At 38.3% G+C, this 13,843-nt stretch overlaps 1 protein-coding gene across 1 annotated transcript in view; it reads left to right on the plus strand.

Annotated features, from left to right (window-relative positions):
• Nucleotides 1-13,843, plus strand: part of LOC124619711 (UNC93-like protein MFSD11) — a 228,181-nt gene that overhangs the window by 184,873 nt on the left and 29,465 nt on the right. Inside the window, exons 3-4 of the mRNA XM_047146272.1 lie at nucleotides 3,813-3,989; nucleotides 7,864-8,129. Coding sequence (XP_047002228.1) covers nucleotides 3,813-3,989; nucleotides 7,864-8,129 — 443 coding nt within the window. The remainder of the gene's footprint in view (nucleotides 1-3,812; nucleotides 3,990-7,863; nucleotides 8,130-13,843) is intronic.

A 13,843-nucleotide genomic window follows, 5' to 3' on the forward strand; every position in this document is an offset into this window, starting at 1 on the left:
CACACTGACATATTAGAATAGATTAAACATTAAAACATGAAAGAAAATCTTAAAGAATTGCATTGAAACATGGCAGTGAAATCTGTAAAGACACATTGACTGAACTTACAATTAGTGAATGGATTGTTTAATAGAAAAACAAAAATATAAATAAGTGAGCCAAATCTATATAATCTTAATTCATAAGATTTCTCATTGTCCAACTCTTTCATTTAGCAGCCTTCATTGTTCGATGGGAGGGAACAGCAAGAAAAGGTTTTGTAGATGAGCTTTGTTAATAATGCAAAGGTAGTAATCTGTCCACAATATTGTGATATATGTTAGTAACAATACACAGCAGACCAGAGTGGAACAGAATACGTATGCAATACTCTTGTGCCAATATGTAAGCCATAAAATATGGTTTAATAAAGAAGAATGATAATGACTGTATTCTTCACATGTTCTAAAACTCTCAAAATTTCATGCCAATGATACATTATTTTCAGTCCAAAACAGCAGGTGAATTGAACCTACCGATCCTGGATCTCAACTCCATCATGTAACATAGTTGTGATGTGTCAAGCAATGTCATACATGTGCAAACAGAGAGAGAATAGAATAATGACAGTATTTCTTTTAGACATATATTGGCTTTTAGAATGTATGCTTTGCTGGCAGACTGACCTGTAACATTGCCTAAGGTCTTGGCTAGGTTGCAAGGTGACAGTTCTTTTGCAGATTGATGAAGCAGTATCGAACACTTTAGTTAATGTGCAAATGCTAACTGCTAATATCTGGCCAGGAAACTGGGCAATGTGTGTGTGTGGCCTGACAGCATGGAGTTTGTGGCTTGTGTTACATGGATAAGATGATTCTGCTTATGGTGTCTGTCTGCACCTTGGAGATGCAGCTTCATACAAAACACAGGTGAGTAAGCAAAGTGTGGTTCTCTCATTCAGTCTAAAGGCAGGAAATGGCAAATACTTATTCAGCCTTTCCTGCCAGTTTAAACGATCCTATTCACTTAGTAAACGTAGTTTCATGTCTTCATTCACTGTGTGGGGTCCCTTTGCACAGTGGTCATATCCCTGTGGAAGACACAGGTGCAAGAACTGCTCAGTCTGCCTACCCGGTATCTCCTACTTCAGTCATGTAACAGGCTTATCCTGCTCAGTCAGAGACCAGGCCGTATGCAAAAGCAGGTATGTCATGTAACAACTCTACTGAAATTGCTGCACAGCTTTTTATGTTGGTATGACTAAGAGCCAGCTGTCCAACAGAATGAATGGCTACTATCAGACTGTGGCCAAGAGAAAAATAGACCACCCAGTGGTACAACATGCAGCAGAGCACAATGTACTCAATTTCATTGGCTGCTTCATGATCCGGGCCATATCTATCCTTCCCTCCACATCCAGTTTTTCTGAACCACGCAGATGGAAGCTATCCCTGCAACACGTCATTCATTCATGGAACAATCCTGGCCTTAGTCTCCGTTAATGGACTGTCTGTATACCCTCCACCCAACAGCTTCCCCTTCCTGTCTCCTATCATCCCCTTCTCTCCACATCACCTTCATTGTGTACTGCCATCCACTGGCTCAACACCCTTGCATCACATACCTAGCCTGTGGACCTGCCATCCCTCCCTTCCCACATTCCGAACCAGCAAACCAGCTATCTCCCTTCAATCCACTAGCTACCCACCTGAAACTCTCTTCCTGCCTCCTGCCTCTCTTCCTCTACCTACCCTACCACAATCCACATGACGAACTGCACTCCTGGTAATTTGTGTCCAGCCAGCACCAAGTAGTGGCACAGGTCTCTGCTTTTTGGTAAATGGTCTCCTTTAGGAGTAAAGTATTAACATGTTTTCCATTGATGCATGTCCAGTGTTGCCACATACACTGCAATTTTTTTCAAAATCAGCATGCACAAGGTGGACGTGCTGTGCTCCTCCACTGCCACCTTGAAAGATGAATGCTGATTGTAGGGCTGGACAGTACATTGGAGGAACTGAACCTGATACTCCACACTCATCAAATTATCCTTGACAGAGATGATAGAGGTGTCAGACATCCACAAATGGCACTGGTCCAAAACAATACTGACCCACCTACCTGCTGAGCCTTCAGGACTGCTTGCTTGAGATTTGTGTTGGTCCCTCTCCAACTGCACTCTCTTCTACAACAATCTGTAGGCATCAAAGGAATCTTGCCCTCATTGGTGAAGACAGTTAGGTTCCATTCCAGACATTCCCTTGCCCGCCTTCTTCAGTTCCAAGATGTTAGGGGGAGTTTTTACTGTTGTTTGTAATGGATGCAAAGAGGCCACTTGATTGTCTGCAGAAGCCCGCATACTGTCTGGGTTGATGCAGTCCTCCCAATTGCCTGCAAAAATGCAGGACATAGTACAAGACACAGCACGCCATGTTCAACTTGTTTGAGAATGCAGGTATACATTTATACCTCCTGTACAAAAGTGAGTACATAGATCGTTGCTCTCAAAAGTGTATTGAGTAAGTAATGTTTTACTTATATGTCAATATGAAATGTGATTTCTTGGAATTTTGAGAGTAGGTATCTTTGTGATCTAAAAGATAGTTTCAGTAGTGCCTGCTACTGGAGCATTTTTATCACTTCTGTCATGCTCTGTAACAGGGCTTAACTGAGGGTCACATGAATGGTTTTAGGAAATTCCATAATCTGGAAAAATTTATTTTCCATAGCTTTTTAATCTTGCAGTGGCTGTCAAGGGGATAATGTTGTGAAATGGATCTGAGTTGAAAAAGAAGTAACAACATTTTATCTCAGAATGATTGTGTATTTGTCAAAATACCTTGTTTGAAATGTTTTCATGTACAAACAACGTAATGCTGATAATAAGTTTGCTTTTTTTGTTGAGCACATCATAACAGATTGTTTGGCATGTTTATAAAATAATTTACTGAAGCATTTGTTATCAGAACAAAACAATAATCAGTTAGATTATTCTCATCTTTTTGCCATAGGAACGGAACATATAAAATATCTCTTGCTAAAATCTCAGGAAAAATTTGCAGAACTGTCTTGTAACTCAAACCACAAACTTCAATTTTCAAGTAAAAACCTTGAACAGATTTGGCTTGGTGTGGAGGCTCCATCAAATTTAGCAATTGCAGTTCTTCTGCCATTTGCAACCATTTATTTCTATGAATTGTTCCTGTGTGGAAATTAATATTTCAGCCATTTAGATGTGGTGTTAATAGTAATTACATTTAAAACACTGAGATGGGGTTGCAAAGAGATGCACCTTATGGAACCACTGACAAAAAAGTTCAACTAGCTTTGCTGTAGAAATTAATAAAAAATCAACATGAATCATACAGACCATCTTGAATCTTCTCTACCCTTACACACAACATGTTGGAGTTGCAGACAATGCTTGACGATTAATTGAACTTTGATATTGTGACTTATATGTTTTATGGTTGGATTACAGTTCTTCAGAACTTAACGTGAAACCTGACTGGTCTGATTGTCATTTTCATGTTTAATGAAGCTACAGCATGTTGAAAAATTTCTGTCTTATTCATTTGAAGTTAGATTCAATGCTACAATAGTACTGCGCTATTCAGAACTGAAAAAAAACAACACATTTTTAAATTTATTTAATTATTTATTTATTTTCACAAACTTTATTTTATTACACATTCATGGAAGTGGCTCTTCCTCATCTTCTTCATTTATAGTGACGTTTTATCTGTTTATTTTACTTATTTTATTGCATAGCTGTCATCTGTTGATTCTACTAGTTTCCTGATTTAAAATATTTCTGTTTTTATTTTTGCAGATTGTTCATTCTTACATTCCTGCTTCCCAAGACATGGCTTTTATATGTGGCCTCTTGTGTAATTGGATTTGGTGCAGCCATAATATGGACTGGGCAGGGCAATTACCTCACACTCAATTCTGACTCTTCAACTATATCTCGGAACTCCGGTATCTTCTGGGCAATGCTGCAAGCCAGGTAAGAATCACTTCCAAATTAGCTTACAGAACTGCTGTTTGTTCAGTGTGTGCATGCATGTAAGTGTGTGTGTGTGTGTGTGTGTGTGTGTGTGTGTGTGTGTGTGTGTGTCCGCGCGCGCCCACACACACACACACACACACACACACACACACACAACACTCATTATTCAACAATTTTTTTCAATATGCACAAACATTTTGTTTGTCTGAACAAATGTCTCAGAAATAATATTTGTCAATCAAAGCATTATAGGTTTGTATTATTATATCACTGGTGTGACTCAGTAGAATAAAATGATTCTTTAGGGGAACTATTAACCTACTGACATTTTTAAGAGTTTCATGACAGAAGTTGTAAGGTATAGCACCCAGTGGAAGTCATTTTGCAGAAAAATGATTCGCTTGGATTAAAGAGAAGAAAATGATCTGAACTTCATATATTAAATTTACATAGTATCTTCTGCTCAGAAATACCCACACTGCCCTGTGTGACCTGGTATGTGGTGTTATTCAGTGTGTAATAATTTATAACGTTTCAAGAGTTTAAACATGGCTGTGCTTCAGCAACTGTGCATGCAAGATCTTTGGTGGATTGGAAATAACAGCCAACCATTTGCAAAAATACAGGTTTATTAAACCTAAATGTATTGTACAAATAACATGATTTGTTGGTGGCAGAGACAGTTTAAGGCACAAGTGACACAAGCCGCCACTTGGTGCACCAAACTAAGAGGGGTGCCAAATTGCTAGATTTCAATATGGGCTGTATCACAATTAGAAGTCACCGATGGAGGTGCCAAGCTAAGAGGGATGACCAAGTGCAAGTATTATATATGTGCATATCACAATTAGCAGTGAAACTGATACCAGGAAAGGGTGCAAAGGAAAAGTGAGGTGGAGTAGGGAGGGGGTGGTGAGGGGGGGGGGGTTTTGTAAATGTTACATCATTTGTGTTGAAAAATGTCTCAAATTGGCCCTGGCTGGTGGTATCTTGTTAGCAGCAGGTAAAACTGTCACTAACCTGAAAGTCAGTTCAAATCCTAAATTTAAAGTTATCCTCAGAAATGCTGGGGTCTGTGACCTGTTAACATGTATAAGAAAGTATTGTGTGTAACCTAGTAAAAACTGTGAAGTGTACTTCAGATTATATATACACAACACTGCAAACCCAAATCTACTAGTGGTACAAAAACGACAGTTGCTGTTGACGCTTACATAATTGTCAAGAAATGTATCACAGGAGAATGTCGTGTAAACATTGAAAACCTTGAATTGGCAGACTTTTGAAGGCAGAAGCAAATTATTCTGTGGAAGGCTGCTTACAAAACTCCAAGAGCCATTATTAAATGAAGGCTCTAGAGAAATTCTTTGGACATCTATATATCACTTCCATAGAGACTGTGAGGCAACTATTGGACTAATTACACCACATACAAAGCATTTAAGCAGTCAGTCACCCCACACTTCATACGCAATTGGAACAGGAAGAAACCCTAACATGCAGCATCATGCTGAGTACCCTCTACCATGTGCTTCAGTGGTTTGCAGAACATGTATGTAGATGTAAATGTGAAATAAGGTGCTGTATTGGGCAAAACAGAGTACCGTAAAACTTTTTGTTATTATGTTAAAAGAGCTATGACAGAAGCAAACAAGTGGTGGTAGTTTATGTATTGGTGAGACTATTGATGATTATAAGAGTTCTGCATCATATTTTGATTAAATGTATATTATAAATATTGATGTCAGGAGTTTTAGATGTCAGTCTTGCTCGGTATAATAATTATGTGAATCTATCATTATCAGTATCTTGCATTTCACTGTTTATAATTATACTGACATAAGAGTTAAATCTCAAATACAGTGTGAGACAGTTATTGTGCAATAATACATCTTAAACAATCTTTGAAAAAGACCTTGATATTAATGGGCATTTAAACCTAATTTTCCTTCTTGTGCCAATTATGACAATGATGTCATACCACTGCGAGCTAACCACAGCACTTGGACATTTGCTTCAGTTTACTAGGAACTGGCTTCTCGCATCTGTTTCTATCATGTGAACAGAACTGCAAATTAAAATGTGCTAATTTTTATACATATGGCTTGCTAGCTCCATTGAAGGAATCAAGACACTACTTTTATGCAGAATATGCACTAATCATTTATTGAAAAGTCTTAGTATTCAAAGAGCTTATTACATGCATTGATATTGGTACTTTACTTCATGTGCCTCTTCAGGTATTAATTAATTACGTAGAACTTGGCAGCATGGCATCATGGTCGCTGATTTTGAGGCATATGCCACAAATTTGATAACAGTAATTTCAAGGATTTCTTTTCCTGCCTTGTGATTTATGTCACCCTCTCACACATTCCCATCTCCTGCAGTGCATCTTACGTCCTGTTCTCCTGTTTTGTGTCATCCATTCCTTTTTCCTTTTCTCTTTCATTAATGTTGGTCTGTGATCTTTAACATTTTTCAGACATTGCCAGATACTACAGCTGTTGCTCAGTTTTCACCAGTTGATGTGTTCAAATTTTTTTAAATAACTGTTTCGGATTCTGTCCCTCCAATTTTTGCTTTCTTCATTTACAGATATTTCATCTCTTTAATTTTGATCTATTTACATCCTCACTCATTGATAAAGATTCAAAGCTTTGGTCAATCTTGGAGTGCAGACTGTTTAAAAAAAAATGGCATTGTGTCCAGTTTCTTCTTCTGTCTCCCCCCCCCCCCCCCCCCCTGCACTGATACTAAGACTACTTTAATTTACAAACTTGTTCTGATGCCTTTCTTTAAATCGTTATGTTGAGGCATCATTCCCCTCTGTTTTAATTTTCCTCATTCTTTTTCCTGCAAGCATTTATCTGCATTACCTGCTTCATTTCTTCCACCTAAACGCTAGTATTGTGTTAAAGGTTTTATTCTCTACATGTTATTGTCAAGAGTTTGACTGCAAAAGGGAAACTATTCAATTGAACTAGTTTCATCTGGTAATTTCTGATCAGTTCTTCAACTCTGCTGCCAGATGTCTTCATTATCTGGTCAAGTTATAAAATAAAAAAATCAAGGGACTGAAGCTGTATCTTTGCTGGACTTCTTACCTCATTAAGAATTCAACTCCAGTTTGTGTACATGTTCCTGATGGATCCACCTAAAGGCCACTGGATGTCACATCCCTCTACAGACTTAAGAGTTTGCAAATATCTTCAAACCTCTGTTTGTTCAAAGGCCACACTGTTCTCATTATAATTTATCTTACACTTGTTTCCTTCCGAGAAATCTCTAAAATCCTGCAGCACATCTTTCTAGGCACCAATGATTTCTACATTCAAGATTCTTAAAGATAGGAATGATTATTGCAGCTTCCCAGTCTTTAGCATTTTTTTCTTTTTGTTGCACAAATCCACCATGGTTTTATTAGGATTTGATGTGTTGCAGCTTTCCCGTTTTTTATCTTTTTATATTTTCCTGCATTTCACTTAACTCCAGTTTCTCACCAGGCTTTCTTTTTCATTCCTTAATCTGCTATTAATTTTCAGTAAGTCACGAATTATTCTAAAATGGTATTTCTATTTTTGTTGAACTCTCCCTTCTTGCATTTTATGAATTTCAGAGGGCATTCATAGCATTTTTCAATATTCTGTGTAATATATTCTAATTATCCTTATTGCTCTTGTGGATTTTCTCACAATTTGCCTTTTGCTTGAAATTCAGATTATAATTTTATGCATTACTCTAAAGATATATTCTGTCAGTAGTTTTTATCTACATTTATTTAGATATGCCTAAGTTCTTGCTTTTTAATTGAATTGCAAAATTGGTATGTGATATTAAATTTCTAACAGTCTTCTTGTTACTCTTGCAGCATGTTTTTTGGAAACCTCTTTGTATACTTCAAATTTCAAGGGAAAACACACATTGACCATGAAACTCGCATGGTAGTCTTCATTGTCCTTATAGTTCTTGCGGCAGTGGGGATAGTATTCCTCTTGGTACTAAGGCCTGCAGAGAGGGCAGATGGAGAGATGGTGGGTAAAGATACCACAGGCCCACTCACTGCACTGAAGAAGGCATTTAGGTTGTTCTTTACCAAGGATATGATGCTACTCACCCTGACTTTTTTCTACACAGGTGAGTGAATAGATTATTGTACGCAGACTTTGTATATCTGGAGATACAAACAATTTAGTTATAAGGACAGGCATAAATATTGTACTCAGTTTCCTAGAACCATAGATTGCTCTAGTTTTGGAAGTTAACACAACAGAGAGAAATACTAAATATAGAATACTGTAATAACTGGAACTATGTCATTTAAGAATGCTATTTAATAAGAATGAGATGCAGGATGTTACTGCAGTTCATTATAAATATTTATTGTTACATTATTAATATTGGTAGAGGAAGGAAACCATATATAGTTACAGAAGTTTTTAGGCATGAAAGCTAGAAAATTATCTAAATAAATGAAGCTGGGTGTCACAATTTACAGTGATACAGGACAAACCGACAATGACAAACTTGCTAAAGGTGATACAGAAAGCTGGAGAGTTCAAAGGAAATTTTAAAAAATGTTATAATGCAACTGAATTTGAGATAGTTACATTTGAATTTATAAAAGGAAAAAAAGAGGAGTGAGGTTGGACATAAAAGAAAACACATTTTATAGAGGAGGAATTGCTGTGGAAGAACAATAAAACTTAGGAGCTAGTAAAGCAAAAGGACAAAACATAAACAGAAAGAGGATAAATATGATTAAAATGCAAAAGACAAAGACAGAAATAAAACCACAGAAACAATGAACTCTGTTGGAACAAGAGGAAGAAAACTCAAGAGTTTCAATATTAAGGTACGAAATGCTCATATATCTCATATTGCAAACATTATTATGAGCTCCTTGTCCAGTCCCTCAAGGCCCAAGGGACATTAACTGGCTACCATGTCATCCTATGCCATTCAGCTTACATGGCTGCTGTATGGAGGGGCCTATGGTTAGCACACCACTCTCCTGGCTCTTTTGTCAACTTACAAGAACTTGGTGCTGCTGTTTTTCATTGCAGCAGCTCCTCAGTTGGCATCACAAGACTGAGTATACCCTATACCAGGCCGCCTGCCAAGGAAAAACCATTTTCAGTGTTAGGAATCGAACCCAGGTCCTCCACATGTTAGCCATCTATGCTACCTACTCAACTATGGAGGCAGACAAATAATATTACATAGGCTTGCACAATATTAAAATTGTCTTAGCTATAATAAGTTGTTTTGTTTCATTACAGATATTTTAAATATGTTCTTGAGGTTACAGGGGAGTTTTCCTCTAGCATTTGGTTCAATATTAAGACAACATAGCTTTGATTTTTGTTTCATAGTTTTTTTTGGCTCCTGGAAGCTATTTAGTTGTCACATTTGGGCCATGTCATGATGTCGGGATTATATTTGAAGTCTTGGTTAATGTAATGTATCGACTACCTTACATGATGGGCTATGTGGTTTTCTACATGCAATAGTGGCTATTATTCTGGCTTTTTCTTTACTGTTGTTTGAATAAGCTGCTAATATTGGAGGTTCTTCGTTACAAGATAGACTTACAACTTAATGCAGAAAAAATTAATACAAAGTGCATCATTTTCTGTGTGATTATCATTGAATAATGGGATTATCAATATTATCACAAGTAATGATGCTGAGAATATAATCAGTATGTAATATGGAAAATTCAAATGGTTCAAATGGCTCTAAGCACTATGGGACTTAACATCTGAGGTCATCAGTTCCCTAGATTTAGAACCACTCAAACCTAACTAACCTAAGGACATCACACACATCCACACCCGAGGGAGGATTCGAACCTGCGACCGCAGCAGCAACGTGGTTCTGGACTGAGGCGCCTAGAACTGCTCAGTCATAGAGGCCAGCATATGGAAAGTAATGAACCATTTATTTTAGAGTTTGCTACTAATAATTAATACTCCAAATGAAATTTGAGATCATTTCTACAGTACATTCTTTTTATAGAAGCCAAAGTGGCTTTTATAAATAAATCTCTTTCAATTAGAGATGTAAAGAGTATGTGAGTATAAGTTTGAAATTGCTTATAAAAGAGCTATAGGTATACATGTTTGCAGTTACCACTCATTATCATATTGGTTTTATCATCGCTTTTCTCGAGTAGTTCGGAAATACTTCTCCCAAAAATGACATAGCAATTATATACTGGGGAAGGGAAGGGGAGGGGGGCGGGGCAGTCAAAAAGTTCCCGGAATTTCATTGTGGCTATTTATTGCCACAATATAGGTACACATTCACTACTTAATCACTCTCAAAACAGGCCCTTACATGTGCACATACACTTGTTCCACCACTCCTGCCATTGCTACAAACAACCATGAAATTCCTTTTGTGGTATCTTCTGAAGTTCAGCCATCACATTGGTTTTGAAGCCTTCTACTGTGGCAAAATGATTATCTGTGAGTCCCTTTTTGATCTTGAGCAGATCCAGAAATTCAGTGGTGCTAAATCCGGTGAGTAGGGATGCGATTAGAGGAGTAGAATCTGCCAGGAAATTTCATATCAGTGCACACCCTGCTGCAGAGTGAAAATCTCATTCTGGAAACATCCCTCAGGCTGTAGCTAAGCCATGTCTCTGCAGTATCCATTCTTCCAGGAGTGCTAGTTCTGCAAGGTTCACAAAAGAGCTTCTGTGAAGTTTGGAAGGTAGGAGGCGAGGTACTGGCAGAATTGAAGCTGTGAGGACGGGTTGCGGGTCATGCTTGGGTAGCTCAGTCAGTTGCACTTGCCTGCAAAAGGCAGAGGTCCTGAGGTCGAATCTCAGTCCAGCACCCAGTTTTAATCTGCCAGAAAGTTTCAGAAGAGTAGAATGTTTGTTTCTGTGAGTCATGTCCCCCACAACAAGCAATGTGTTGAGGGAACATTGTTTGTGTGTCCAGCTGATACAAATCCATGGTGCACCACACTTTCATTGCTGAAAATTGCAATGAGTTTCACTTTGTTTTGGATTTGAAATATTGTGATTTGGTCAAGGAGTGGACGTTGTGTGCCATTCTGATCACTGCCTTTTTTGCTCCAGGTTGTACGTGTGGTGTCACCGCCAGACATCACACTTGCTAGGTGGTAGCCTTTAATATGGCCGTGGTCTGTTAGTATACGTCGGACCCGCGTGTCGCCACTATCAGTGATTGCAGACAGAGTGCCGCCACACAGCAGGTCTAGTCTAGAGAGACTCCCTCGCACTCGCCCCAGTTTTACAGCTGACTTTGTTAGCGATGGTTCACTGTCTACATACGCTCTCACTTGCCGAGACGACAGTTTTGCATAGCCTTCAGCTATGTCATTTGCTACGACCTAGCAGGGCGCCATCTTCAGTTACTATTGATATCAATATTGTGAATCATGTACCATCAAGAGCGACATTCATCATTAATGGATTAAAGTTAAGTATCACACTAATTCCATCCGCTTTCTGAATTCTAATTCCTTGTCATGTTCCAGACCTCACGTCAGTATAGTTCTTCCCTCCTCACACCAGCCTGCATGAGCTAAACCGCATGCATCTCGGCCTCCTCTAGTAACACGGTGTTAGCTCTTCTGCCAACCCAATAGTACATTTACACCCAAGTCCCCATAACCAGTAATGATTGTCTTAAGAAACGTTAGGTCCTGTGTCCTTATTTCAAAAATATGGCTGCAGTCTACAAGTGAGTTCCATTTGATCCAATCAGCACCAGTGGACAAACTTGACGCTGACATATTCCGTTTTCAAATCAACTGACGGGATTGTGGAAATGGATCCATGACAGATCTGCAGTTCTTGTGCCAACTCATCAGTGGTCAATTGTCAGTATGATCTGATTAACTGTTTCACTTGCTCAACCTTCTTTTTGTTTCTGGAGGTTCATGGTCTTCCACTGTGGTGCTCATCTTCCAACAATTCCTGTCCATCTCGAAATGTCAAAAATCATTCATAAATGGCTGTTTTCATTAAAGAAGATGGTGGTTTTTGTTAAAGCAGCATTCACAAAAAAAACTTTGTAAGGCTAAAAAAGTCTCTGAAGCAGATTTTCCCAATCTGCACATTAATCTGATGTTTGTCCTCTGCTTGCACTGCAACATTGTGCAAACAGAACACCACACACTCTTACCTGTAAAGAAACAAAAAATATTACACAGATTATTGCAGAACAATCAAGAATAATTAGTTAAATCAGAGTAATTAATTCAGAGTAATATCTGGTGAGCAAGATGTACGATACAGGTGAAATACCCTCAGACTTCAAGAAGAATATAATAATTCCAATCCCAAAGAAAGCAAGTGTTGAGAGATGTGAAAATTACCAAACTATCAGTTTAATAAGTCACAGCTGCAAAATACTAACGCAAATTCTTTACAGACGAATGGAAAAACTAGTAGAAGCCAACCTCGGGGAAGATCAGTTTGGGTTCCGTAGAAATGTTGGAACACGTGAGGCAATACTGACCCTACGACTTATCTTAGAAGAAAGATTAAGGAAAGGCAAACCTACATTTCTAGAATTTGTAGACTTAGAGAAAGCTTTTGACAACGTTAACTGGAATACTCTCTTTCAAATTCTGAAGGTGGCAGGGGTAAAATAAGGGAACGAAAGGCTATTTACAATTTGTGCAGAAACCAAATGGCAGTTATAAGAGTTGAGAGGCAGGAAAGGGAAGCAGTGGTTGGGAAGGGAGTGAGACAGGGTTGTAGCCTCTCCCCGATGTTATTCAATCTGTATATTGAGCAAGCAGTAAAGGAAACAAAAGAAAAATTCGGAGTAGGTATTAAAATCCAGGGAGAAGAAATAAAAACTTTGAGGTTCGCCTTTGACATTGTAATTCTGTCAGAGACAGCAAAGTACTTGGAAGAGCGGTTGAACGGAATGGACAGTGTCTTGAAAGGAGGATATAAGATGAAAATCAACAAAACCAAAACGAGGATAATGGAATGTAGTCGAATTAAGTCGGGTGATGCTGAGGGAATTAGATTAGGAAATGGGACACTTAAAGTAGTAAAGGAGTTTTGCTATTTGGGGAGCAAAATAACTGATGATGATCAAAGTAGAGAGGATATAAAATGTAGACTGGCTATGGCAAGGAAACCGTTTCTGAAGAAGAGAAATTTGTTAACATCGAGTATAGATTTAAGTGTCAGGAAGTCATTTCTGAAACTATTTGTATGGAGTGTAGCCATGTATGGAAGTGAAACATGGACAATAAATAGTTTGGACAAGAAGAGAATAAAAGCTTTCGAAATGTGGTGCTACAGAAGAATGTTGAAGATTAGGTGGGTAGATCACATAACTAATGAGGAGGTACTGAATAGGATTGGGGAGAAGAGAAGTTTGTGGCACAACTTGACTAGAAGAAGGGATCGGTTGGTAGGACATGTCCTGAGGCATCAAGGGATCACAAATTTAGCATTGGATGGCAGCGTGGAGGGTAAAAATCGTAGAGGGAGACCAAGAGATGAATACGCTAAGTAGATTCAGAAGGATGTAGGTTATTTTTACAAATTGTTTATTTATTGATATTCATGTATGAAAAACTTATGTTAATAATATTTGAACTTACAATATTCACCATTATTATAGCATGTAGGTAATGATTATTTTGTGATAACTATCAGAGCCATGCAGATCATGAGGCAAATACACTATGTGATCAAAAGTATCCGGACACCTCCAAAACATTGTGCTATTACTTTCTGCCAGGTACTCCATATCAGCAACCTCAGTAGTCATTAGACATCATGAGAGAGCAGAATGGGACACTCCGCAGAACTCGCAGACTTCAAATGTAGTCAGGTGGTTGGG

Source organism: Schistocerca americana, chromosome 6 (assembly GCF_021461395.2).
Source record: "Schistocerca americana isolate TAMUIC-IGC-003095 chromosome 6, iqSchAmer2.1, whole genome shotgun sequence".
NCBI classification, from domain to species: Eukaryota; Metazoa; Arthropoda; class Insecta; order Orthoptera; family Acrididae; genus Schistocerca; species Schistocerca americana.